Raw genomic sequence first — 26,017 nt, 5'->3', positions numbered from 1 at the left:
TTAACAAGTTACATATCATAATCTTTGCCTATATTAAAAAAAAAAAAAAACAAGAAAAATCCTGACATGTAGCCCATCCAACATATATCAATCAAGGCATCTCACCCTTTCCTTACTTCTCTTTGTATATATCAAGAGGCCTGGTTGACTAGGTGAACGCTTGGATGTAAATATTATACCCTTTATTGACCATCTCGTCCTCGTTGAGACCCTATATAAGTTCTACTCTTCTCTCTTTCTCCTTCGTGTTTACCAACTAGCTGATGTAGCTATTGAATGTGACGTCCTGTGAGCTCCTGTGAGTGTTCCCTTTTTCTACTTATCCTGCTATGTGATCTCAAACTGATATAAAGATGTCCAATCGCAGTTCGAGCCATCTCGCGGTTTTCGCTCTCTGCGACTCTCCTTGAGGCCATCGAAGGCGGCTATAGGAAGGCCATGAAGGAGGATTAATATACTCGCTGCTATCTGCTAAAACGCCCTGCGGAGGAATTCTATGATAGATACCGCAAGGCCGAATCGCGTCCGCGCACCTACAACCATGGCTACTCCTCAGCGTACCACTGGAACTTGCAATTTCGAGCCCCCGACAGGACCTCGAGCCGCACAAATCGACATGTCTCGAGACCCTCGCCGTATGCCCCGAAACGAACCTCCGTCTCAGAATAATCCCCCAGCTCCAACCGTACAGGATACAGTACGCGTTCTCAGGCAACTTACCGAAGAAGTAGCTGAAGTCACCAATATCAAAGGCGCAAGAGATCGGCTAATGAGGAAACGCCGTACGGAAGAGCAGACTTTCAGGAAAGCAAAAGAACGCGGGCATGCATACCCATCTTTGCTACAAAGTTTGAGGTCAGGAATGGAGGATCGAGATAAAGAGCTGAAGCGGATAGAGGAGCGATTCAACACGCGTACTGCAAAGAAGGAGAATCTTATGCTCTCTTTAGCAAATCTCATTCACAACCCACCCAGCAAAGCACCCCAGCATGACCAAGTAGCAGAGGACCTGCGGAAAACCAATGCTGACCTACTAAAGATCAAAGATGAGATATCTAGTATGAAAGAGTCTAACAACTTAAGACATTCTGCCATGGAAGAGCGCGCTAGCGCCAACTCCCAGATACTCGATAAGCTTAAGGGTGACCTAGAGTTCAATTCGAATTCTATGAAACAACACGTCTCGGAAATTGGTTCCTTGGACTCTAGGCTGGTGTCATTTCAGGCTTCACTCGATCGGATCAAGGTGCTTTCAGCAACTCTCGAGGCTTTCAAACTTACCATGAAAAATGATATCGATATCAAAAACACCAAGTTGGAATCCCTGGAGAAAAAGGTCAGGGAAATCACGGAAACCCTAGATACATCCAAGTCCGACGAGCAAACCCAGTCAAACCACGCAGCCGAAGAACTTCGTTTAAACATGAAGGCCATCACGGAGCAGGTCAATGCAATGGTTGAAGCTTCTAAGAATCAATTTTCACGCATTGATGAAGTGGTTAAAAGCAAAATCTCTATAATAGAGAAGGATGTTAATGCTTTGGTAAAGGACAAAATACCATCTCTCGAGGTTCAGGCCACCAATAGTGCTAAAGCGATTCAAGATTCCGCTTTAAGACGCAGTGAGGCTTCTTTGAATAATCTGACGCCATCACCCATCCCAATCAGTGATAAGACCATTAGGGTAGACATGCAAACTTTGTCCGATGAGATCGACGGTCTTCGGGAGATCCAAAAGAGCAAGGACGAGCTTCTGTCAAAGGCTTTAGATGATGCCCAACTCGCTATGGACAAATTCAGCCAGGATATCATTGGTCTAAGACAGACCGTTGCATCGATTAATCCCCAGGCGTTAAACCATAAATTCAACGAGTTACATGGTCATTTTATGGGCAACATCAATGCACTGAATAAACAGATTGCAGCTGCTTATGCTGCTGTTCACTCCCTAGAAGACCGATACAGTCAACTTACCACTGAACCAATCGTACGCCAGATGGTCTTGGCCATGCAAGAAATGTATCCTCACGCGAGCAAAGTTGAAGCCGACATTGTGAACATATTGCAGACGGTAAATGAACATCTTACGCAGATTAAAGCTCACTCGGCCAATATCAGTGTCTTAGAGGCAGCTCAAGTGAAAGCAAAAGAGGCCAGTGATGGTCTTATTGCCTTCCTTCATACCGAAAAGAAGGAAATCACAGGGCAAATGAAGACTGTCCAATCGAAGACAGATGAATTAGAAGAAAGCTTCCTGCAAAGTCTTGCCGAACATGGGGCCGATCTTAGGAGCACAATGGAAGAGCTCAAGGACATAAAGGCCCAGGTTCAAATGATGACAGTTAAAAAACCGGTTCCCACCGTTCCGCAAGCTCAAACGTCTCGCGAAATGAGCTCTACTACACCGTCAGAAGGACATGGCAGATCGTCAACACCCCAGTCGGATTTGGACAGACATAGACATAAGAAGAGGAAACGAGACATGAGATCACCCAGTCACCCTGAGTCTAACAATCCTAAACTCGGTGATAGATAGCGGGTTACTTTTGTGGTGATCAATCGCAGCGGGCTTCTTGAATATATCAACCAACCTCTCTCCTTGTATATTTCATTTTCTTACCTTTAACTTTGATACCCATTTTTTCTTCTTACAACCTTCATTTAATTTTTCTATATGAGTTTATTGGAGGTATGAGTTTATTGGAGGTATGAGTTTATTGGAGGTCCGATACGGCTTCATATTGGGAGTGCAAAGGTGGTGTCCCGTTCGTGCATAGTACATATCCATTGTCTTTGGTGCGAAAATTGCGTAATGCCTCAGATAGCCACTTTCTCAAGATCAGTCGTATGAAATAGCTAATAGAATACCTTGTTTCATTCTAGAGTGATACACTAATTTTATACTATCTATCCCCTAAGAACGCAAAGTATCCAAACTAGGGTATCTCTTATTGGTTATGAGTATATTACTGGGAAACATCCGGCTTACACCCAAGGAGCGGGCCCAGGGAGTATCCTTATGGGTGCAGAGGGTAGTTGAAATGTATATATACCAACGAAACAAATACTACTTGAGTTAACCATCAATTGCGGAACATATATCAGCCATAGCGGCTCCTTTCATTAAACTCCCAGCCTCTAGTTATTTATATAGGATAGGTCCATAGCAAACGAAATCTCCCCTCCCAAAAAAATATATCGTAAAACCTCCATACCAGCTCATAGAGCGTTGGTTTCTCTGGCTACCTCACGAATCTGAGACACAACGGCGTCGACGTCGTTGAATTTGATCGGCAGTCGATGATCACCATCCCACTCGACAAGGCGTGTACTGCTCTTCACAAAATAACTCTCACGCAGGTCTCTGTGAAGAGGTAAACCTGGGTCTCGACGCCCGTGGACGTGGACTGTCGGTATCTGTAGAAGCTCGCTAGGCGCAGTATCTTCCGATCGTCCAGAAGCTGAGCTGCCAGCGCTGTTCTCGTTTCCAAGATCCAGGCCTAATTCCAAGAATGGCCCCCGTCCATTCATTATCACGCCAAATTTAAAGTCGAACGAGTTTTCGTCTCGCATGTTCAGCTCTGCTTGAACCTGCTGCTTCATCAAAATGCTTGCACTTGTCTTTGCGCCCTGGCTGAATCCCAATATGCCAACCCATTCACCGGTTGCTCCCCTTGCGTCATCCTCTGCCATCGCCTCTCGGAGTATCTGCTCCACGTAATTCAATGTTTGTCCCCCAAAGTCCTCGGTCACACCAGGCTTCCAGTTGTGCCAGCAGTAGAATGGCGCAAAGTCTTCGTAGACGGAGACGATGCCAGGGCCCGGGGGGCTAGGAAACGGCGCATCGACAAAACATAATCTGAACGTGGACTTGAGATGCGCTCTTATAACGCGGCACTGGGTATGAAAGATCTTCGCATTGGAGCCACCGCCATGGAGACAGAGGATTCGTGGCAGGTGGAGGGTTTCTATATCCGCCGTCACGTCTATTCCGGGCATCGTAATGTCCTATCGTAACGTCTTATCGTAACGTCTGGAGCTGATAATCAATGCCAGCAATAAGACCGTAGGAAGATGATATTCAAGCAAGCTGAAGTGCTGCGGGGACAAGTATATGGACTCGGGTCCGCGTTACACTGATTTCTCCAGCTTTCGCCCAGCGATGCAAGATATTATGATTAACTGTGAAGGTCAGACGGGCCCAACTGTTTCTCTGGGGATGTTTGAAGAAAGAAAGATGTCCCAAATAAAAAATCTTCCAGGTATTCCTGACACAGCCTTCCCAGGACCCCTGTCGAGTATTCGGAGCCCGAAGGGATAGATTAATAAACAACTAGCCGACTGGAAATTCGGAGGGTTTATGAGTTGGACAACAAAGAATCTGAGTGATAAAGGACTGGCAGTGATAGATTATTATAAGAGACTCTGGCATCAGCTTCGACTGAAATATCTTGTGGAGAATCATTTTCTAGTCCAACCGCAGGCGGGTATACCGCATTTCCACGGAGGAATATACAACCCCCATCGCACCGAGGAGGATTCATCACTAGCGATAGAAAGGCCAATCCATTGTCCTGTAGTTAGCGTAGTTGAGTATTTTGGGGCCCATCGGCACCAAACACGTATATATCTGCCATCTCAATTCATTAGACAATCTCAGAGTGGTATCTGGACATAATAGTTAACTAGCTAGCTAGTGGTTCTCCATTCCTAGGCTAACAGCTCTCTATATACATGTTACAGCAAACCACCAGCTGAGATACCTACATTGGTGTGAGTCGACAGTCAGGCTCCTATCCTTAAGCCAGCCCACGCTTGTTTCTCTCAAGCCATTAGCTTGAACGACCAAATGAATACCCCGGAGCCCCTCCAGCCATCACAGCATGTCTGTGCAAGTTATTTTGAGGATATTCTTGTTGGGAATGCAGCGGTTTATAGTCAGTGTCCAAGCCGGTAGACATACGCATTACTTGAGCCATTTTCCTCCTCACTGCTGGAGATCGGCTTGGTGCCGAGATGGCCAGCGCCCCGTTGCAGTGACGTCGGGAAACTCGGATACGTTAGATGGGGATTTTTCGTATCTGGAGTGTATATAAGGTCGCTCCTCTATATAATAATCATAGAGAGGCCATCATCATGCTCTTTTCTCTGCGGAAGCCCATTTAATCAATCATTGCATAAAACTGACTAAAAACAAAATGACTGATACGTCTATTGTCGGCAACTGGTATAACCAGAATGTCACGTTGGAGCATGATAGACTTGTGAAGTCACGCATCGAGTACTCTATCACAATGAGAGTAATTAAGAAGTGCCTTGAGGAGCTAGCCACTACCTCGGACGACCAGATCCGCATTCTCGATATCGGAGGGGGAACAGGAAGATATGGTTTGACATTCTCCCTAGATCTCCGCCTCCTCCGCTCAGATGATAGAAAGAAGAGACGTTAACACATCTCATAGCTGTCGAGCTAGCGAAACAAGGCCATTCCGTAACCCTTTCGGATATTTCACAGTCAGAACTAGACTATGCCGCCCAGTTTGCCAGTCAAAACGGTGTGACTCTTGCGAAAATTGTGCAGGTAGATGCTCGCCAAGTGAGAGACAACGAGCTGCTCTTTCAACATGGCTTCTACGACCTTGTCCTCTGCATGGGCCCAATGTATCATCTCCTCGAGGAATCTGAGAGGGTATCTCTGCTTGAGTCATGCGCTTTGATGACGAAACCGGGAGGCTTCGTTATAGCCGCCTTCGTTACAAAATATGCGCATCTTCGCGACCTGGCGCAAAAAGACCCGAAACGTCTAAAGGATGAGCGGGAGTTCTATACCCAATATTTCTCGACGGGAAAGTATACGCGCAATTCCAACGCCATCGTTTCTCATCATGTCGACGTGGGTGAGGTGCAGGGGCTATTCAACAAAGTACAAGACAGGAAGGTGGTGGATATCGTCCTTGAAAAGTTAATTGGGTGCGAAGCGTTTCTGGGTGGTGGTTTGGCGGCGAATATGGACTTGAATGATAGCGAAACGTACGAGGCTTGGGTGGAAGTTTTAGTGAGATACTCGACAGATATTCACGCGCTGGGAGCATCGGACCACATCGCTGCGGTTGCCCGTCGTATCAACAGGAATAATACTTAAATATTCTCTCCGCGCTGAAAGGAGATTTATGTACTCACTGTCTGAAGTTCAGTGAATTGGGCACTATAGAGTGAATATAGATAAAGAGAACAGCCTACCTTTGATGTCATCTCATCGATGAAAGTAATATGTCGGATCAAGACTGGAAGAGGTACATCGGCCTCTTTGGTATTAAGAATGCTCTCATCTCTGGAAACTAGATGGCAATGGATACATAGGGAGCAGCATATCAAGGTGAATTAGAGGTAAAACCATTAGCGTCAAAGACATCAAATCAGCCGTAGCCGTAATGACGTTGACTCTGAGAAGATTGGTGTCCTTGGGATATGCTCATCAGGGGTATGCCACTCAAGCCGACTTCGCATCAAAGCCTGCACAGCTTCCGCAATTTTTTGGGTCGGAACCATGGCACAGCAGGGTTACGATCAGAATACTGCCAATGATGGCATTTTAAAATGTCAGCTCGAAACGGCGGCAAAGGACCGTGCCGGTGATATTACAGGGGAGAAGGTTCCGCCCGTTCATCTGCTGTTTGAACGCCGGAAGATGCGCCCGAGTCATTTCGTAATTTCATGATGTATGCCACCCCAGAGCAACTATCGTTCTTGCCTAAAAGTTGGGATCTGATAGCGAACTTCGATGGCTTTCTCGTACTGCTATATTGTCAGTCCAAGACAGAGGCGACAACAGAGTGGTATATTGAGAATGGGATCGCAAAGGCAAAAGAGCCAGAGGAGCTTATTGCTATCGAGACCTGACACACGCATATTTATATGATAAAGCTTGTGAGTTTCCGTAAGATTCGGCCAAAGGCACAGTTACAGGCCATGTATCCAGACTACTGATGTTAATGCACCTTAGGTCTCGAGGAATCATGTAGAGATACCCTCAGACCTTGCTTTATGCCATCCTTAAACTTGATCTTGGGAAAATGAATGGAATATAGGAACCACGACGGTTTGGGAGAGTCGTCCGTATAACTAATCTAGGGAATGATTAGCCTCTTGTTAAGCAACAGGGAGGTACCCTGCACACGAAGAAACATCCAGCAAAACACGTCACATGTGTTTCGGGGACAGGTTCCGTCTTTTGAGTCCGTGTATCCCGTTGTAGCATTTGCTAGTGGCCGTACCGTACGGAGTATCCCCGCATATGTGCCCCATCCGATGCCGAAGAGAATGAGGTATCTCTGGTAGTTTGATGTTCATCCTTTTACTCCGTATATATCGCGGTGATCGAAGGATCAATAAGCGTTCCCCTGGGCAAGTTGAGTATGTCACGTGGATAGATCACCTGATATCAAATGGCGCTTGGTTTCTTCTTTCTCCTGGTTTCTTCTCTTCACCATCACCATCACCATCACCAGTTCATGACGGAGCCGCCTCTGGCTGCCACTGCGAGGTTACAGGAACATGACCGGCCACTAAGGTCAGCGAGCCTAACTCGATTAAGGCAATGTGAATTTCATCTCCAAATTAGCCACTATGATGCTGGACCCTGGTATCGTCACGATGGGGTGTTCGCTTGAGCCGTGCCAAACAACCAATTGTTACCAAGCCAAATATAAACCCTGGCTAGTACTCCGTGCACCAAATTCTGCAATGCGCTCGTGATGGACAAGGTATCTTACTTTGCCGCCACTTGCCCTTACTAGCCAGATCTAATGTTCAGCACGCCATTTGATGCTCTGGCTTACCAGGGCCCTGTTATGACGAGAACGGCGACTTACACGGCCTATGGGCGATAGTTTTACTATATATGGCCGTCTATACCCCGCATATCGTATAATGATATTCTCGAACGCCACTATCTTGAGCTTTGCCTCCTGCCGTTTATTTACCCCAGCTTCTGCATGAACCCTGGCAATGCAACCCAACGCAGCCCCATCGGGTTCTTAATTTATGCTTTCTCGGTATAAAGCAATAACAGGTCAGCACATACAGGCGTGGGTTATCTTCGGGAATCTCTTGACGGCATGCCCTTCTTCTCGGATAAAGGATAAAATGCCGAGATATATAAGTATGGCGCAGGAGATGTCAATCTCCCGAGGTCTGGATGATCAGTTCCAAGCCAGTTCGTTTCAGTTTCAATTGTATACCTTTTTGGTAGATATTCGCCATCAAGATGCGTTCGGTCCTGTCGTTCGCGCTGCTTGCGGCCAATGTGGTCTCTGCAGCCGTCGTGGCCCCCTTTGACTATTCTGGATACAAGGTCATCCGTATCCCTACCCAGAAAGGGAACGTCAAGGAGGTGCAAAGAATCATTACTGATCTGAACCTTGACACCTGGAAGTACCCCAAGACTGAAGGCCAGAATGCGGATATCGTGGTCCCTCCAAAGCAGATTCCCTCCTTTATGGAGCGCATCGCTGGAATGGATAGTCAAATCATGCACGAGAATCTTGGCATGTCAATCAGCAACGAGACCTCCTTCGAGGCCTACGAGGGTAAGCCACGCTTCGTTAGCCCTGGCGGTATAGAGTGATAACAGCGCTGACTTGTTCATCGTTAGCTGGTTTTGCCCCTGATATCAATTGGTTCAAGTCATACCACAGTTACCAGGACCATATTTCCTACCTCCAGGACCTGCAAGGTCTATTCCGCAGCCGCTCGGAATTTGTAGACGCAGGAAAGAGTCACGAAGGTCGCACGATCCCCGCCCTCCACCTCTGGGGTAAGAGTGGAAAGAACTCGAAGCCAGCCATCATCTTCCACGGAACCATCCATGCCCGTGAATGGATCACCACCATGGTATGTTGAACTTTCCTGCTCTAATATCCTTGCGACAACTTTGACTCACAAGCCACAACAGGTCACCGAATACTTGGCTTGGTCTCTCCTCTCCCAATACAACAACAACGAAGATATTACCTCGATTGTCGACAACTTTGATATCTGGGTTTTCCCAATTGTTAACCCAGATGGTAAGTGTTTCTTCGACCGTGAGCCGCATTTTTGTCAGGGTGTTTAACTAAGCGCGGCATTTAAACATAGGCTTTGCGTATACCCAGACCAACAATCGTCTGTGGCGCAAGAACCGTCAACCCAACCCCAACGCCAGATGCCCTGGACGTGATCTCAACCGCAACTACCCCTACCAGTGGGTCGGACCTGGATCCTCATCCAACCCTTGCTCCGATACTTACAGAGGTTCGACTCCCTAATACATCGTTTGCTCAAATATTGCAATAAACACATCTAACTCGTGGCTTTCCGTATTTTCTAGGCGCTCAAGCTGGTGATGGAACTGAGATCAAGGTTCACATTGCTAACATGAAGAAGATCTCAGCCTACCATGGCATTGCCATGTTCGTTGACTGGCACTCTTACGGCCAGCTCTTTATGTCGCGTAAGTCAAGTCAACCATGTCTCTCACGTCCCTACTCGTCAAGTCTTTTGGGGCCCAATAAACTCACATAGCCTTTCCCATCTATTATAGCATACGGATACTCTTGCACTGCCCGCCCAAGTACCGATGCCAGACATCAGGAACTTTCCAAAATCTTTGCCCAGGCCTTGAAGGCCGTGCACGGAACTCCATTCAAGACCGGCCCTATCTGCAGCACCATCTACCAAGTTAACGGCGACAGTGTCGACTGGGCTCTCGAGGTCCTTAAGGTGAAGCTGTCTTTGACTGCTGAACTCCGTGACACCGGATCCAGTGGATTTGTCCTCCCAGCTGCCCAGATTATCCCAAGTGGTGAGGAGACTCTTGCTGGAACAGTTGCTATGTTGAAGGCTGTGATCAGCGGTTGAGTAGGGTCTGGAGATGATGAATATATGAGCAAATGGATGTATATAGTTGACCATGATCGTACATAAATATTAAGAGACTTTTTCTGTCTTGTGATCATATATTGAATCTCAAAGTATTTCTTAGCATTGTTTAGGCATAGTCTACCATGCCCATGACGTCTTTGTGTTTAACTGATTCTCCTAAACATGTTCAACCCAAAATCCGTAGGCTTCCGTATCAAATAGGCCGTGTACGTTGATATAAGGTATAGATTAGCTTCTACCTGGCTGCCGATCAAAGAGCGTCATCAACACCCTGAACGAAGGATTTTCAAGGAATATCTTTGTAATTCCGATCCATTATTAATAGGTCATCGGGAGTCGGCAACGAGATATTCGGTCAATGTGGCGATCGACCGGGTATATTTTGCAGATCCTGTTTCAGGAGGGAGATGTTAAGTCAACGACGATCGTTGTATTATGCTAATAATAGTGGCAGGTCTTGCATGGAATGGTGATGAGATCTAGAGATATTAATGGTGATGGGAAAGAAATCACTTTGGCGGGGGAACAAGATTTATATCGAAATTGACCCCACCATCGATCCAGGAACCAATTGTTCACGACAAAGCCCCTGAACATTAACATCAACGTCAACTACCATTGACTGTAATATACAATAAACATGGCCACCGATAAACAACACCAGAAAAGAGATGGGGAGGAAGAGGAAGAAGAGGAAGACCTCCTTGCTGCTCTTGAAGCAGAAGAAGACGACCCCAAATACCGCGCCAACCGTATAAAACAGCTTCAATCAGAGTTATCCGACACCAAGTCCGCTGCCCAAAACTCCAATAATACCTCCAATACCACGTTCGACGCCGGTACGTCGGAGGTGACTTCGCTATCTACGGGGACAGACGCCGTTGTGACGACCCTACTCAACAATTCCCTTTACCCAACTCTCCCAAACGACCAGTCGCTCCTAGACTTCTCCACGCAAATATACCGATGCGTTATCCATTTCTTCCACTCCGGTTTTGCGCGCTGCAGCATAATGGATAAACACATTACAACTCTTGCTGAGGCTCATAATAAGCGGGGGAAGGACGATGCGCGATTCGCTCGTGTCGATGTGCGGAATGTGCCTTTTATTGTTGAGAAATTGAAGATTCGGGTATTGCCCTGCGTTCTTGGGTTTATTGATGGGGCCGTTGTGGAGAGGATTACAGGTTTTGAAGGACTGGTTGATATGAATGCTTTGATGGGCAAGAAAGGTGCTGCGGACAGCAGTGGTGACGAGTTTAAAACAAGCATGTTGGAGTTTAGGCTTGTTCAGAGTGGGCTATTGAAAAATGCGGTATTGTATGGGGATAACGTCGACGATGACGACGATGATAGGGATGAGGATGAGGTTAATGAGAGAACGGGGAAACGGAAAACCATACGGACAGGGAAAACGATGAAAAGAAGAGACGATGGCGAGGAGGATGACTTAGACTGGGATTGAGCGGAGAATGATATCGTCTGATTGATTTGGACTACCTCGGCGTCGGATGGTACGCTCGAACGGGCAGACGAGCCATATACCTCCTCCCTTCTCTGCATTAGCCGTCCAGGCTGGGAGAACGGTTTCGTTTTCATGCTCCCATCTGCTAGCCTAAGCTATAAGCACAGCAGGATGGCAATGGCATATGATTCCTTTAAAAGGAGCCCGAATATAAAACATAGCTTCCCGCATTCCACTTGAGGGGAAGGAACGAACTACGCAAACGTATATACCACACAGGGCACATCTACTCTATGGAGCAGACAATTTCAAAAAAACACACGCTTTCAACACTTTATAAGTACAGTAGAGGCATGGTATTGCATAAAACTCGAGAGTAGGATTTGATAGCATTACAACAGGAACTTCCAATGACTACCTGCATGACAGACCGATAATGAAACCCAAACAGTAAGGAGAGCGAATACTAACAAGAGGAAACTTCCACGTATTGGAAGTAGCCAAGACCCAAATTCACCATTCTTGAACACGCGGGATAAAGAATCGACATTTAAAAGGAAATATGTAGACAGGGCCATCAAAACGAGCAAAAACGGATGGTTGAGGCATCATGAAGGGAAACACGGGGGGAGAAAAGGTATAAATATCAACCAACTTCCAGTAATGGCGAGGAAAGGGGTAGAGAGAAGAGAAATGTTGGCTTGACTCGGTAGAGATACGAGTGCCGATGAATAGCAGGTCAAGGATTCTAGCATGACGAGGAATCATTAACCATGCATGATGCTGCGTGGAAGCAGAGGCTAAGTGAGAATTGACTGACAATACAATGGAAAAGAAGAAAGGAAGAAGAATTCTAAGTTGGTTTCAAAAAAAAAAGTGAACATAGGGCCACATAGGGAATAGAAAGCCCAGCCTATGGATGCCTTTGACATGTGAAATAGAAAGCACGGAAAACCGAGACAATTGTATTAGCCGCTGCAAGGACAAACAAAAGTACATATTAAACAATGGCACGTTTCACTGGAAAAGGACACGAATAAAAAAAAAGTAGAAGAAAGCCGGCCGTTTCCTGTTTATCATGATAGGGGGTGGATGTCTTTAAATTTCAACAGTCTTCATGTCGTCTAATGCATCTGCGTCTAGGCCTTTTGGTGGATTTGGCTGTGGTGTGGAGGTGGTGGTAGACTTGTTCTTATCAGGTGTGGAGGTGTTGTCTTTGGAAGGAGTTTCACCATTTGCTGTCTGTTCTGAAACTGTCTCTGTCTTTGTTTCAGGGCCAGGGAAAGGTTCGGCTTGCTGCTGCAACACGGGAGAAGACAGATCGACTAGGTCGTCTGATTTCCTTAGCTTGCTTTGAACCTTCAAGTCTAGGTCATTTTTATTGTTGGAGTTCACTGGAGAGGATGTTTCTTCTGTCACGCGTGCAAGAGGGCTCGACACGCCCAATGCCGCCGCAGGACTTCCGGTTGGACCACGAGAGGGGAATCGATGAGGAGACCTGCCTCTACTATCCTCGCTGGGGGTTGGGCTACCGTATGGAGAATCCCTAGTCGTTTTACCATTGACGTTTGTATTAACTCCGAGTCCGTTAGGTCGTTTTTTAGGTTGTCGTCTGCCATGCTTCTGGTCAGTTCTCCAACGGAGAATTTCCAGGTATGGAGGTTCGGCTTGTCTGAATGGCTTCAGCTTCAATTCGCCTCCTTCCTCATCAACGAAAACGTGTGGTGAGTGTAGGTCGTCTGCTACAGTTGCAAGGAACGCCGCCCATGACCTCGCAATAACGTACTTGCAGTCATAGTCACGGCCGAAGATGATGACTTGTCCCCATTTTCCAGCTGGTCCAGGTGCGAGATCAATAGCAATGTTGTTGCCACCCCAATCTCTGGCCAGAGGAATCCATGCGGGATGAGCATAGGCCTTTTGTATGGCTCGAGGAGGCTGTGAGTCTTGTCTATCAAGCAGCTCCTGTCTCCATAGGTGGTTCGAGGCGTTTTGATGGGCTGTTGGTGGCGGTGGTGGTGCCGAGGACGACGATGCAGCTGCACCGCCGTAAGCCTTCAGGGGTGGTTGAGGATGGGTGACCGTGGAACCACTGAGGAATTCTTCATTGACAGTCCTCCAGTTTTTCCATTCTTGAACGATTTCTTCACAGTCGAGAAGCATACAGCCAAATATGATACCAGTTGGAAGACCGCCACGTTCTTGTCCGTCGTGAACCTGCAACGACTCGCGGACTTCTAATGGCAGGCTGCAGTCTAGGTCATGCTCGAGCTCGTTGACGTCATTCTGGGTGCAGCCTTCACACAGCTGGTCAAACAGCTCCTCATAGTTGCTCTCGACCCATCGATCGATTTTCCTCCATGAGTGGGTCACAGGGGGTGGTGGAGGAGCGCCATCATGAAAGCTCTGCATCTGTATCTCTCCGCCTTCCATTGCACTCTGGTCGAGTTTCTGAGAGGATAACGACCGCATGCCGGGAGAATATGGTCTTGTCGGGGAAGTTAATGTATGTGAGGTTGAGGACCGACTGAGAGACGGTGGCTCGTCAAAGGAATTAGAGAGGTCCGGCCGAGACTCAATGGCGCTCGTTGCCACGGAGGTGAGCGGTGCATCGCGACTCTGGCTGAGAGGAACGTGCTGGCCGGTCCTGTAAGGAGAGTCGTGTGATGCATGGCGGTCGTTAGAGGTCATGGTATGCCAGAAGGAGCGCCATGTCGAGGAGAATCTACCAGCATCACAGGGTTAGTTTATCAGTTAATAAACGCGAGCGTCAACAACCAGGTTCCAACTTACGAGGCCGCCATTTCGTATACTAAGGAAATAAGGACTCGTCAAGCCGGGAGGGCAGATATAACGAGACAAAGCCTGCTGTGATCAACTGTTGTCAGAGTAGTTGTTGAGGCAAGCTCCTGGTCCGGATGAGTCCAAGCTAGGGGGTTTGCTGAGCTAATCTCAAAACTTGGAAGGGCCGTAGATATTATTGTATGGGGTGCAATGCAGGTCCCGGGAGGGCCTATATACTGCAGTCTCCGAGTCTCTGCCTTTAGATGGGCGGCTACCTCGAGCAGGGAGATGTGACGAGCCGCCACTGGCTAGCGGGCGGTTGTCCTTGGTACGTGGAGGAGCAGGAGGAAGCCAGCGCGGTTACCGGTCGCCAGGGACGCAGAACAACGCCAGGACAGCGAGACGACGCGTGTGAGATATGCTCGATCGGGCTCAGCCGTCGATTGACGCCTGTACAGCTGTCGGTGAGGATGGGCGGAGCGGGTGGACGGCGATGGGAGTGAAGTCCAGGGAGAAGTTCGAGATGTTCGAGGAGGAAGAAGAAGAGAAAACGAAATTACGGCATGTGGTAACGGCCGGTATCGTGGCTCGTGCATAAGGAGAGAACACCCGCCAATCACGCCCGCCCAGGCCCGCCCAAGCCACGCTCAAGCCACAGAGAGTGACCTGAAACACAGTGGAGATCGCCATATTAGCCTATGTACCTCTGGCCCGCTGTTTTGGTATTACCGTTGCCCTGTATTTATATATCGAAACTCCGAAGACTTTTTTTTCCCCTGTCTGACTTCTATATTTACATTCTGATAAAGAGAGTTGAGAGTTGCCCGACGGGAGATGTGAGTGGCTGCTGGTTAGTGGTCGTGTTCCTGGCCCCAGCGGATGTCGAAGATAACCCCCGTCCCGCGGCCAGGACACGGCAGTGGTGGCAAATTGGTACTGCTTCTGCTTGAACAGCGCAACCCAGGTCCAATAAAGTGCACTGTTTCATGCCTGACGGACGCAGTATCCTGCATGGGTGTCTTCACCTCCTTTCCCCTTGGACATACGGAGTGCATGCGTCTACATACATATACGTTTGAGGCATGCTTGAACGATTTCTCTTGTGGCGGGAGCTTCCAGGATTCACGTTCGTGTGGCAACCCCCTGAAAACCTTGTGGACTGGAGTCAGGCTGCTCATAGGACAATCCAGGCTCAAGCAATGTCACCTAGGTGTCATTAAGGCTTTAGTCAAGGTCAAAGGTCGGCTTAGAGTGCATCAAGCAACCGCCCACTAATCACCACTTCGTCATTGGCCCTGCTCTACAACGTGGGCCTGAATCGGTGGAAGATGAGATGAGATCGGGTTTACTACTGATATGGAATGAAACGTCTAATGTTATACGGAGTATGGAGGGAGAAAATGCGGGTGAGCGAGGGTGGTATTATTGCAGCGAACGAAACTATCCGTTGAGTGGTACGGAGTAGAAAAAATGACCATGAACCGCCAACAGTAAAGTCGAGAGACGAGAGACTTCGTTGAATGTCCTGTTCGGCGATTTGACACTGGCGAGGAATGGAGACAAGGAAAGAGACCGTGGACAAACGAGTGTGACAATGCTTGGAAGAAGACATCAGTGGAAGAACAGAATACAAAACCCGAAATGAGAAGACATAAGTAGTAAAACAACGAGAGAAGAGACAAAAAGGACAAGAATTAGTGAAAGTCAAGGTGTTGAGTGAAGACAGTGTGTATAGGCGAGATATAGGGGCCATCAGTGCAAGTAAAGAACTCCATCATCCCAGCACATGCATACCATAATCAAGTAGCTAGCGGCCAGCCGAATCATCCATCCAGGTCCTCATACGAAAGAACCTAGGCATTAGGTGTATTCCTTAGAAAGATCGAGTCATGAAAAACTTCCGCCGGGTTTCTCCCATCCACCGAATCGAATAGAATAAACAGCCAAGCCAAGGCGCAGGTTGAAATGCGAAACATGAGCGAAGGAAAAAAGAAAGGAAATCAAAAAACTCCAGAATATCCTCATCTGACGCCTTGCTGTGCTGTACTAGAAAAATGAAAGAGGTTCCAGTTGTATGGCAGATAGATAAGAAACGAAGACACAAGACTTAGACTCCGGCCTTGAGAACCCGATTAAAACCATGACCATAACAAACATGCTTCCATAGCCCTGGTTGACATCGCAGATGATAAAACTCTGGGGGGGTGAAAAGAAAACGAAGGAAACTAAGCAGGGCTTGACTGAAATACGCATGATAAAGCAAGACCAAACACAGATGACGAAGGCAAGTGGAAAGAAACGCCGTTGAAAAGAAGGGCAAGATCGGGCAAATATAGCAACGTGGGAATTAGCAATTAAAACAATTTCCAACACGGCTTAGGACTGGCTATGCGTGTTGGAATATGCCCAAAAAGCGAGGTGCAAATCAATTGCCCATCTATATAGACATAGTTCCCCCCGGCCCCATAAATCGTTGATGAGACTTGCAAAGGCGTTATTAGGCAATGGTCTGCTCCATGTTGTTGGGGCTACGGCCATCGCCGACGTTAAGCTTCAAAATACGACGTAAGTCATCCTCCATGCGTTTGGTTTCCGTAGCATCTAATCTTGGTGGTGCACCGTTTCTAGCAGGCGGTGTGGCAGACAGCGGAGGCATCGTGCGGTTCGGGGTGGGAGATACGAACCCGCCGGGGGATCCATGATAGCTTTGGTGAGCAGGAGGAGCGCTGGAAAGCTGGGTATATCTCGCAGACCGCTGGCGGGGCGGAGTGACGGGGCTAGTTGGAGAAACCACCGTCCGGAGGCTGGAAGACGGGGCACGATGAGGTTGGGCGCACAAGGATGCTAGGTACTGTTGTGGAACACTGCTATTGCTTTCAGGCCCATGTTCATTGCGAGTCCCTAGAGGCCTGCCGCTATGGGTAAACGGTACTGGAGAAGTGGGGCCTGAAGCATAACGGATACCGTACTCTCCTGACATTCTAAAACTGTTGCCAGCAGGGTTCGATTGGTCGGTGAGTCTTGGAGATGCCGACGCAGCGCGTTGTGCGGTTGGATTGAGAAGTAGATTCTTAAGTGCCTCGCTCTTGATTTTAGCTTCGCTTTCTTGCGTCGAGGCTGGCTGTTTTCCTGGGCTGGTAGCACGGAGAGCATTCATCCGATCTCTATAAGAAGTAGCGAAAGACGGACCGATCGGGGACGATCGTGCATCAGAGCCCTCTAATTCTAGGGGGAACAGTCCACTGTTGGCCTGTCCTTCATGTTGCTGAGAACGCATCACGTTTCTGGATGGCGGCGTGGAAGCTCTAGAGTCTTCAAGTTCACTTAACGGGTTCGTAGTCCTCGCCTGTCTGGCAGCTTTGAAAAGAAAGTCTAGGGGTGAGGCCGTACCGGCCTCTTGCTGGGCCAGTAAGGTATTGTTGGCCTTTGTTGGAGTGGTGTTTCCTGGATCCGAGTCCGGTGAGTCATCCTGGAGGTCGTCCGAGGTAGGATAGTCGGTTTCCGGCACTGATTTCGAAAAGAACGACGGTATTGGGAGTGCGGACGGCGCCGGGGAGGCATGGAAGGTTGGTCCGGCATAGTGCGGGCTATCCCGGAAGGTTGGCGACTTGATAGAGGGCTGGGATGAGGTATGACGATGGCCGTGGCTCGCCTGCTGAGCGGGAGCGGGGGAATTCTTGACGTTATCTTTATTTTTCTTTACCGAGCGTCCCTTCTTTGATTTGGCGGCGCTTTCGGGGCCGTTGTTTGCTGAATCACTGACAGCCCTCACATCTCGAGCTGTTGCTGGACCAGGCTGCTGCGAGGTGGTTTCGGCAGCAGCGTTTTTCGACGAAGGAGTTCGCTTCTGGTTTCGTCGAGCGCTTCGTGGCGCCTTGGGCGTCGTGGGAACCGGAGATGACATCTTGTCGCTGGTTCGGGTATGTGGCTTAATAAATATGCAGCCTTGTATATAAATATAGTAGGAAATAGAGAAAAGGAAATAAACAGAGCAGGACGAACGTTCAAAGACAAAAAATAAAAGCAACAAGCACGCAACAAAGCAGGTCTATTGGCGCTGAAATTCACTGCTAGATAGGCAAAAAGATGGACAGCCTGGACGGTCACGACTCTGCGGTGTTGTTCACTTGTAATCGGGGCTTTCTGAATGGCGACGGCTGGAGGTGTTGGCTTATTTTAGCGACTGGAGAAGTGTGAGGCGCAAAAGAAAACAAGGGCGATCCCCTCAACATATTCATCACGTAGCGGCGGCGACTGGGGTCCTGAGAGTTTCACGTTGGCGGCGGGAAGAGGCGACGGTTTTGGGGGCTGTTTCTGGGGGTCTTTTGGGGTTGAGGTTGACGTTGGGCGCGAGAAAGGCGAGCGAGATGCGCAAGCTTCGATGTCGCTTCTTTGGGCGGGCAAGGCTTCATGTGACTCGGGCGGGCCTTCTTATCTCCGGCGGCGCTTTTGTCCCTGAACCGCCCGAACAAGCACGAAAGAATATCGATGACGCAGTTGGAGCTGGGCTTGGGCGATCGGACGTGAGTAACTTGAGGACTAGCTGGACGCTTGACGGTTGGCATTGAAATAGGACCGGATACACGCTGCGTATAGGTACACACAAGGTACGGGGGAAGCCTGTCTTGCTGCGGTCATGTACTAATGGAAGGCAACAGCCGCTTCCCTAGCTACAGCACATCCTAGAGACACACCGAATTTACCAACGACACGCTTCCAGTTCACACTGTTCACTTGCACGAAGCTGATGACTGTTTGTCCCACCTAAACCATGGCAGACGTTGAGATGACAGACGCTGCGGGAGACGCAGGCAAGGGAAAGGCCGTGTCGAAGAACGTGAAGGGAGACGCAGCTGCTGAGGGCAAGAAGAGATTCGAGGTGAAAAAGGTGTGTGATACTGGGGTTTCTTCTTGCATTTGTCTATCTGAGACCCGCTGATCTGATACGGAACAGTGGAATGCAGTTGCTCTCTGGGCATGGGATATTATCGTAGACAACTGTGCTATTTGTCGAAACCACATCATGGACCTATGTTAGTCCCCAGACGCAGGAAACCCGCCTACGTATAAGTATCTAACCGTGTGCAGGTATCGAGTGCCAGGCGAACCAGGGCTCATCTACCACAGAGGAATGCACAGTTGCCTGGGGAATCTGCAATGTACGTGACTATTCTCTCTGGTGGCCGTTTCTATTTCATCGGCTAACATATCTATTTCCAGCATGCCTTCCACTTCCACTGCATCTCGAGATGGCTGAGAACCCGACAAGTATGCCCGCTTGACAACAGGGACTGGGAGTTCCAGAAATACGGACGATAGATGTGTGACCTCTTGCTATTTTACGCTAGCATGGCTAGCAGTTCATCGGTTACTGCAATAAAAAGATACGACCTTTTTACGACATTCAAACAAAGGCCCAAGGTACCGGCGTATGTAGTTCATGGACTTTGAAGTTATGGGATACCAATAAAGACCCGGTTATTATTATTGTAAATCCTTTCGAAAGGAGCCCATGTCGGCTCGTTTCGGCTCTCCTTCCCACCTGGACCAAGGCAGAAACGGTCGCGTGAGGGCAGGGTAGACCCTCCCATAGTATAATAATGAATGCGTAAACCGACCAGCGCTATTAAATGTGAGACTTGCGCAACCCAAAACCTGATAAAGAACAGAAAGGTATCCCCCTCAACTCCTCGCCTTGTCAATAATGATGTCGTCTCTGCCCACCCCTCCAGTCCCGGTGACCAGCCACGACTCAGGGCGCTGGTTGTAAATAGGCCACGGTGGTACGACAACCAACATCGTCAATACGGTGCCGGCCGTCATTGTCCAGAGCGTCAGGAAGACATCCTCGAACGCATATCCAACCACGAATGCGACGACCTAAACACCAACACTGTTATTATTCCGTACTCGAAATCTTCCCATAACCGAGATATAAAATCCAATATCCAATGCATATTCCAATGCGTATTAACGAGAGGGTATACTGACGGCGAGTATGCTCAGGAGGCCGGTTATCAAGTAGTCCGTTGCTCGTTGGCCATGGAAGTCCTATATCACAGTGGTTAGTTACCGAATAGCTCGGAGAGTTTAGGGAAACTGACAATTGGGCCGTCAAGGGCTTCCCGGAGAGGACCAAGTAGCTCGTCCATGGTTCATATACTGTTTCCTTCTCTACTCCGTGGTCTATGGATTGCAACTCGCTTTCCCCAGAACTTGAGCGATCTGGCCGTTGCACCTGCTTAGTCAGATATACACGTGATCCACACGGTTTTATCTTCAACTTTTCGACTTTCGACCACAATCAACGACCATTCTTCCTCCATGAGTCTCCTGTTCCTACAATATGCCATACTCACTCGTCAGGGTTTAACAATGAACGTTTATACAGATAATATGACGTCTTATAGAACATTACGAGACGGCTGCCCTCCAATATTAGCCGGGTCATGCAGAATATACTCTCCAGCCACTCCAGGGTTCTGTTAGTCGGTAATAAATCAAGGCAGCTTTGCTTGCGCCAGCTTCCCCTTGACTGATGTCATGTTTATCTATCTCACTCGGTGTGCATATAATTTCTTGGCCAACGATCAGCAGGCTAAGCTTTCCGGTCCCAGGATGGAGACTAATTAAGCATCCTGAGCTGGGAAAGCCATCAGATGCCGTACCGGTGGGCAACGGATCGCCCTCTAACTACCCGGCAGCTATCGACAGCAGCATAGCCGGATGGATGCTAAACGTGGCCGCCATCATCGATGCTATTAGGTATGTATCTACTGGGAGCAGGTATCTAACAATATGGAGTAACTTGTTATATGTATGTCGCCATTATTCCCCACTAGCCAAAATGATCCCGGTAGTTATGCTTCCAAATCCTCCCTTATGCACCGTTTCTATTTACATTTCCCTATGTATAAACACTGTTTATATGACTCGAACGTCTCGGCAAGTACAATGCTAGTACCCGTCCTTGTCCACCCCGCTCTCCTGGTATACCTTCAAACTATACTTCGCAAACTTACTGCACGCCCTAACCCGCGGCCCATACCGGGTGAGCAAGGGCGGAATGATGCAGAATATAGTGGCCACCGCCGCGAGAACAGAGGTTGCCAGGTTTGCACCCAACCCTTCATACATCTTGCCCGCGAATAATGGGAAGATTGCGGAAAGAGTGGAGCGCACGAGTGACAAGGCTGCAAATCCACTCGCCGAGTAGCTTAAGTAGCTGTCGGCTAGGTAGCCGGCGAGGACTGCGTCGAACTCATTTACTGCATAACCGATCAGCACCAGAGAGAGACCAGATACAATCCAGCTGACTCCCTGAGCGTGTGGCGGTATAGTCCAGGCGAACCACCAGAGGCCCACTGCTAGGACTGGAGCGCCAATTGAGAACCCGATGAGCTTGTGTTCGGGCTGCAATGTCTTCCCGTCTCTCTGGTATCTGACAATTGTCTTATAGTCGATTATGCGGGTGAACAGGCCGCAGATCAGACCGACGCCAATAGCAAGGAAGGGGAGTGATGAGGTAGTTTTAGTGAACCCCAGCTGTTCATATATCGGAGGCAGAGCTTCTGTGAAGAGATATATCAGGGCAAAAGCTATGGCACTTATCGTGGCCACTAGGAAGACAATGGGCTCTGTAAAAAACAGCTTGATAGGACGGAAGAGGGCGACCCGGATAAACGTGTTCATGTCGGGAGTGTGGTCGGGATTTAAGGCCACTAGAGTATCGATACCCGTGATCTTCCGCAATTTGGCTACCTCTTGAGCGAGAAGCAATGATGGCCTGGACTCGCGAATTCCGAAAAGAAGACATGTGATGAGGGCCGTGAAAATGGCTGCCACATAGAAGACCCATCGCCTGTAACGAACAAACGTCAATAAGGGATGTTAGGTGTTAGACGAGAGGCGGATCAAACTCACCAGTCCAATAGAATAATGATATAAATGCTCATGATGGGTCCAAGGATCAGACCCATGTTAGCGACCACGGCCCAGGTGAAGATCAACCAGATGCGGTCCTTGGAATTGAAAATATCTTCGATACTCCCTGCCACCACAATGGTCGGCATGGCGGATAGGAATCCGGAGAAGAATCGGCCCACCACGACTCCGGATATAGAGGGAACAAGCCCAATCATGAGACAGAAGACGCTATACAGCGCGGTGCTGATGATATATAGCTTCTTGCGGCCAAAGGCTTCTGAGTACGGCGGGAATATTATACCCCCAATTCCCTGGCCTAGCAGATATCTGATAGACGAGCAGGTGATGGTCAGTAAGTAGTATACCCAGACTGACAGAGAATCAACATACACTGAAACAAATATGAAGACACCCAGGGTACGACTAATGCCAAACTCATGTCGTGCATGATCGGCGGCGGCGCTCTGCATGGCATTAAGATTAGCATCATGTCATGATTGGGTTCTGATAAGCTATTGACTTACTCCTGCAGTGCTAACAGCCGTTCTGCACGTGGATAAATACCCGTCAGTAAGCAGAACAATCGTGAACGGAAGGGAGAGGGGGAGGCCCTACGTGAAGAGATCTAGAATGATAATCAACCCGCTATCATAGATCTTTCGTAGTGGGCGCCAGTTTCGAGGGTGATTCGGGTTCGAGCTTAACCAGCGTATATGCTCGCCATCGAGGGTATATTCAAGTCCATGTTCTTCTAGGAGAGTCGATAGTCTATCCTGCTCCTGTGTGAGCACAGAGCCCCCGATCTTCACCATGGAGATTGAAGGCAGAGAGGCCCCCGTGTTAGTTGGAGGCCGCGATGGAAGGTGGCTATATTCAGACATTTTGGGAGGTTGAAATGGTAGAATGAATTATGGATATCGTGGCTGGCTTGGAAGGACGGGCTCCCACATCTGTAGTCTTTGTAGCCAGGAGAAGGACGGGGATGCTTCCTTTGTAGAATGGCTAATTGAGGATATCACAGGTGTTGGAGATAATATTTCGACGGAATATGGCGCAAATTTCTTTGAGCTGGATAGTCCGCATGTTTTAGGACCCATCATATCATGCAGATATGAGGACGTGATATTGCCCCAACGCCCTGTGCGCCGAAGGATCTGCAAACAGGCTCAAGCGACGCAGCTGGATGGACCAGTGGATTCTCCGGACTTCATAATGAGGTCTGAAGGCAACCCCGAACCACGCACAAACTATATATAAATATGTCTAGGCCGTTGAGTTATTGCCCCTGGCTTGTCGTTGTAGCGCTCGGATCTGTACGCTAGTTCCGCTCTTTGTGATAGTCATATTCACTAGGCGAAATCTCCTCGGAAAGATTTAGACTATCACTATTTTAGGTTCGTTCATAGCCTTTGCGCTGCACGTTAGCTCCCAGCTTCAAATAGTTACGTGGGGACGATCCTTGGTAGTCCCCTGGTGCTTGGACGATTTCTAGAACGTCCCGAAATAATATATTCTCTTGGTTCCGAAGCTGCGCTCGAGGATAGGGCGTGAAGAAAAAACCCTGGCCAGAACGTGCTGAGTGCTGGGATGGTCGGTAGATAACGGCCCCTGCTAGGGTTATATGCATGGCAATATCATCCTTCAGAGCGCAGAGATACCCTGAAGTGGACGACGACGACTGATTATACCCGTAGCTACGGAGTACATCGGTGTTAGCTAAAGGTTTGTGTTGGCTCAATTTTGCCCGTTATGGTATCAGAATATCAGCATCCATGGGAGAGACGTGCTGGCAACAATACGGACACTAATAGCATGGCAAGCTGAAGATAACAAGGTCGAGTCGGAGATGCCGCTGTCCGATTTCCAACTCCCCTGGAGAACCCTATTGGGATGCAATGCAATGCAATGCAATATTTAAGTGGAAATTAGGTCATGGATAGCTTTAAGCAACGCGTCAACACGTAGCAGAGCAATGCCGAACGACTCGGAGCTGAATTTGGGCTCAAATCTGAACGGCACGGTGTTGAATATGAGCACCTGGGTCAGGTCCTCTACGTTGAATGGCTCTGCCATGATTTGAAATCCTCAATCATGCGGACTTGACGGAATCATGCCATGGCAAAAGTGAACGTTGGCGGGGCCAGACTTATCCGACCCCTCCCGATATGCCAGCGAAAGAATTCGTCATTGAGAGCAGCGTGTTCAGCTGAATTGGGAGGTCAGGAAGGCTGAATGGCTATATATTGGGGGCGTTGGAGGAGAGGAGAAGGCACATATCTCAACATATCCAAGACGCCGAACCCGGATCAGAATAACCAAGGCATTCCCATCACCATGGCGGTTATTGCCATTGCTCTCGTCCTGATTCTCCTCTATATTATTTCCATTATCATCTTCCGCAGCAAAGACCAAAAGGGTATATCCCAAGAGGGGTTCATCCAGCAGGTTATCCAGTTGCTCCAGAGCATTGACCAGCAAAAAGCGCCTCAGGTCACAAAGATAATAAAAAGGTATATTATGAGCATATCCCGTCTAGGGGAATGACAAGTAACCTCCTATAGGAAAGCGCTAGAAGCAACCTTTGGTCCAACGACATGGCAAAGACAGTCCTATGACGCCTTCCAGGCCGCTGTCTGTTCGACAGACCCTGTGGCATTCCCATGTGTCTATGCCACCAAGGGTTTCAAGGCCAGGGAACACCGTTACATCTTCCTAGAATCCGAAGACATGAACAACAAGAGGAACATTGCCACTTTGTCCGCTGCTCTCAAGGAATACCTCACCACACCACACTCTGAACTCGGCCCCAACACCAGTCTCGTGGTTCTCTTCCCCATCACCGACACTCCATTGACAGCTCAGGAATACCACAAGACATACTGGGACTGCCTCCGCGCGCTGCGAAAGGTAGACACCAAGCCATGGCCTGCAAATATCCCAACCGATACCGACACCCCGCTCTGGAAGTTTTGCTTCAACGGGGAACCCGTATTTAGTGCTGCCATGACGCCTTCCCATGTGAAGCGGCGTTCCCGATACGCGCCATGTTTCTGCATCGTCTTTCAACCGAACTTTGTGTTTGATATCTTATTCGCCACGGAATTGAAGAAGAACGGGGCCATCTCAAAGGTGCGTGGGCTGCTGGCAGACTTTGACGAAGTGCCAATTAGCCCGGAATTGAAGAGTTACGGGGATGTCACGGGCCGGGAGAGCAAGCAATATTTCATCATGGATGAGAATCATTCTTCTCCGCCTTGCCCTTACCCGACGCTCGATTGATGGTGTTCACGGGTCAAACGTCTGAGGGCATGATAGAGCCTAAAGGATAAAACATGGATATTCTGTTCTTTAGGGATAGTAATGAACCCAAATGGATAATTGTGGTGTTTTGTCCATCCTCTGTTGACTTGTCACTTCGGAAGATAGTAGGCCCAGGATATTGCTCTTGGGTAAACATCCAGGCCCGTTGTTTCGGTATAGGTCTCCGGTGATTGGTAGGAGATATTTTGATATATGGGTATCACGGTTATGAAATCCATGGTGTGCGGTGGAGAAAGTCCGAGGAAAGAGCCCTAAAGAATGGACTCTACGTCTAGACTTTGGGCGTCATGTGACATGTTCTCATGTCTTTGCAATCCCATATTCATGCATTCTCTTATCGTGCATTCTCCATATCATGCATTCTCCATATCATGCATTCTCCATATCATGCATTCTCCGAATTTTCGTTTGTATCCATATCTTGCGACGACATCCGTTCCCAGCGGAATTCCTGCGAGCACACCACCCTGCAATCAATCCGTCGTCGTCACTCTCGTAGGGGCCCAATGCCTATGGTCCAATCAGCTCAATGCCCACTGCTGATTACTAACCGACAATAAACAGCCTGAAACGGAGTATGGCCGACATATAGACAGTCTG

At 48.6% G+C, this 26,017-nt stretch overlaps 11 protein-coding genes across 11 annotated transcripts; 7 read left to right on the top strand and 4 right to left on the bottom strand.

Annotated features, from left to right (window-relative positions):
- Positions 1–541: 541 nt before the first annotated feature.
- Positions 542–2,536, top strand: GIQ15_06785 (uncharacterized protein; the record flags this gene model as incomplete). Its single annotated transcript, XM_033554202.1, has 1 exon — positions 542–2,536. One exon carries the CDS (start codon positions 542–544, stop codon positions 2,534–2,536), a length of 1,995 nt encoding a protein of 664 aa, XP_033403717.1.
- A 683-nt stretch (positions 2,537–3,219) lies between these two features.
- GIQ15_06784 (citrinin biosynthesis oxidoreductase CtnB) lies at positions 3,220–3,999 on the bottom strand (the record flags this gene model as incomplete). Its single annotated transcript, XM_033554201.1, has 1 exon — positions 3,220–3,999. One exon carries the CDS (start codon positions 3,997–3,999, stop codon positions 3,220–3,222), a length of 780 nt encoding a protein of 259 aa, XP_033403716.1.
- Positions 4,000–5,198: 1,199 nt separating this feature from the next.
- On the top strand, positions 5,199–6,142 carry GIQ15_06783 (uncharacterized protein; the record flags this gene model as incomplete). The annotated part of the gene is made up of 2 exons (XM_033554200.1): positions 5,199–5,388; positions 5,463–6,142. The coding sequence occupies 2 exons, from the start codon at positions 5,199–5,201 to the stop codon at positions 6,140–6,142; spliced, it is 870 nt and encodes a 289-aa protein (XP_033403715.1).
- Positions 6,143–8,266: 2,124 nt separating this feature from the next.
- GIQ15_06782 (carboxypeptidase A1) lies at positions 8,267–9,897 on the top strand (the record flags this gene model as incomplete). Its single annotated transcript, XM_033554199.1, has 6 exons — positions 8,267–8,588; positions 8,654–8,892; positions 8,945–9,065; positions 9,136–9,291; positions 9,368–9,490; positions 9,581–9,897. 6 exons carry the CDS (start codon positions 8,267–8,269, stop codon positions 9,895–9,897), a joined length of 1,278 nt encoding a protein of 425 aa, XP_033403714.1.
- Positions 9,898–10,561: 664 nt separating this feature from the next.
- On the top strand, positions 10,562–11,386 carry GIQ15_06781 (thioredoxin domain-containing protein c; the record flags this gene model as incomplete). The annotated part of the gene is made up of 1 exon (XM_033554198.1): positions 10,562–11,386. The coding sequence occupies one exon, from the start codon at positions 10,562–10,564 to the stop codon at positions 11,384–11,386; it is 825 nt and encodes a 274-aa protein (XP_033403713.1).
- Positions 11,387–12,484: 1,098 nt separating this feature from the next.
- On the bottom strand, positions 12,485–14,190 carry GIQ15_06780 (uncharacterized protein; the record flags this gene model as incomplete). The annotated part of the gene is made up of 2 exons (XM_033554197.1): positions 12,485–14,111; positions 14,180–14,190. The coding sequence occupies 2 exons, from the start codon at positions 14,188–14,190 to the stop codon at positions 12,485–12,487; spliced, it is 1,638 nt and encodes a 545-aa protein (XP_033403712.1).
- A 243-nt stretch (positions 14,191–14,433) lies between these two features.
- On the top strand, positions 14,434–14,768 carry GIQ15_06779 (uncharacterized protein; the record flags this gene model as incomplete). Its single annotated transcript, XM_033554196.1, has 2 exons — positions 14,434–14,581; positions 14,629–14,768. The coding sequence occupies 2 exons, from the start codon at positions 14,434–14,436 to the stop codon at positions 14,766–14,768; spliced, it is 288 nt and encodes a 95-aa protein (XP_033403711.1).
- A 1,899-nt stretch (positions 14,769–16,667) lies between these two features.
- Positions 16,668–18,074, bottom strand: GIQ15_06778 (uncharacterized protein; the record flags this gene model as incomplete). Its single annotated transcript, XM_033554195.1, has 1 exon — positions 16,668–18,074. The coding sequence occupies one exon, from the start codon at positions 18,072–18,074 to the stop codon at positions 16,668–16,670; it is 1,407 nt and encodes a 468-aa protein (XP_033403710.1).
- An 867-nt stretch (positions 18,075–18,941) lies between these two features.
- On the top strand, positions 18,942–19,489 carry GIQ15_06777 (RING-box protein 1; the record flags this gene model as incomplete). Its single annotated transcript, XM_033554194.1, has 4 exons — positions 18,942–19,058; positions 19,125–19,203; positions 19,259–19,329; positions 19,391–19,489. The coding sequence occupies 4 exons, from the start codon at positions 18,942–18,944 to the stop codon at positions 19,487–19,489; spliced, it is 366 nt and encodes a 121-aa protein (XP_033403709.1).
- A 1,638-nt stretch (positions 19,490–21,127) lies between these two features.
- On the bottom strand, positions 21,128–22,977 carry GIQ15_06776 (uncharacterized protein; the record flags this gene model as incomplete). The annotated part of the gene is made up of 5 exons (XM_033554193.1): positions 21,128–22,031; positions 22,094–22,423; positions 22,487–22,560; positions 22,621–22,642; positions 22,712–22,977. The coding sequence occupies 5 exons, from the start codon at positions 22,975–22,977 to the stop codon at positions 21,128–21,130; spliced, it is 1,596 nt and encodes a 531-aa protein (XP_033403708.1).
- Positions 22,978–24,430: 1,453 nt separating this feature from the next.
- GIQ15_06775 (yqcI protein) lies at positions 24,431–25,375 on the top strand (the record flags this gene model as incomplete). The annotated part of the gene is made up of 2 exons (XM_033554192.1): positions 24,431–24,606; positions 24,658–25,375. The coding sequence occupies 2 exons, from the start codon at positions 24,431–24,433 to the stop codon at positions 25,373–25,375; spliced, it is 894 nt and encodes a 297-aa protein (XP_033403707.1).
- Between the last annotated feature and the right edge of the window lie 642 nt (positions 25,376–26,017).

This window comes from Arthroderma uncinatum, assembly GCF_011692745.1.
Source record: "Arthroderma uncinatum strain CBS 119779 chromosome Unknown scaffold5, whole genome shotgun sequence".
Taxonomy (NCBI): domain Eukaryota; kingdom Fungi; phylum Ascomycota; class Eurotiomycetes; order Onygenales; family Arthrodermataceae; genus Arthroderma; species Arthroderma uncinatum.
The sequence above is the reverse complement of the archived record's forward strand: the minus strand, read 5'-3'. Positions and strand labels throughout refer to the sequence as shown.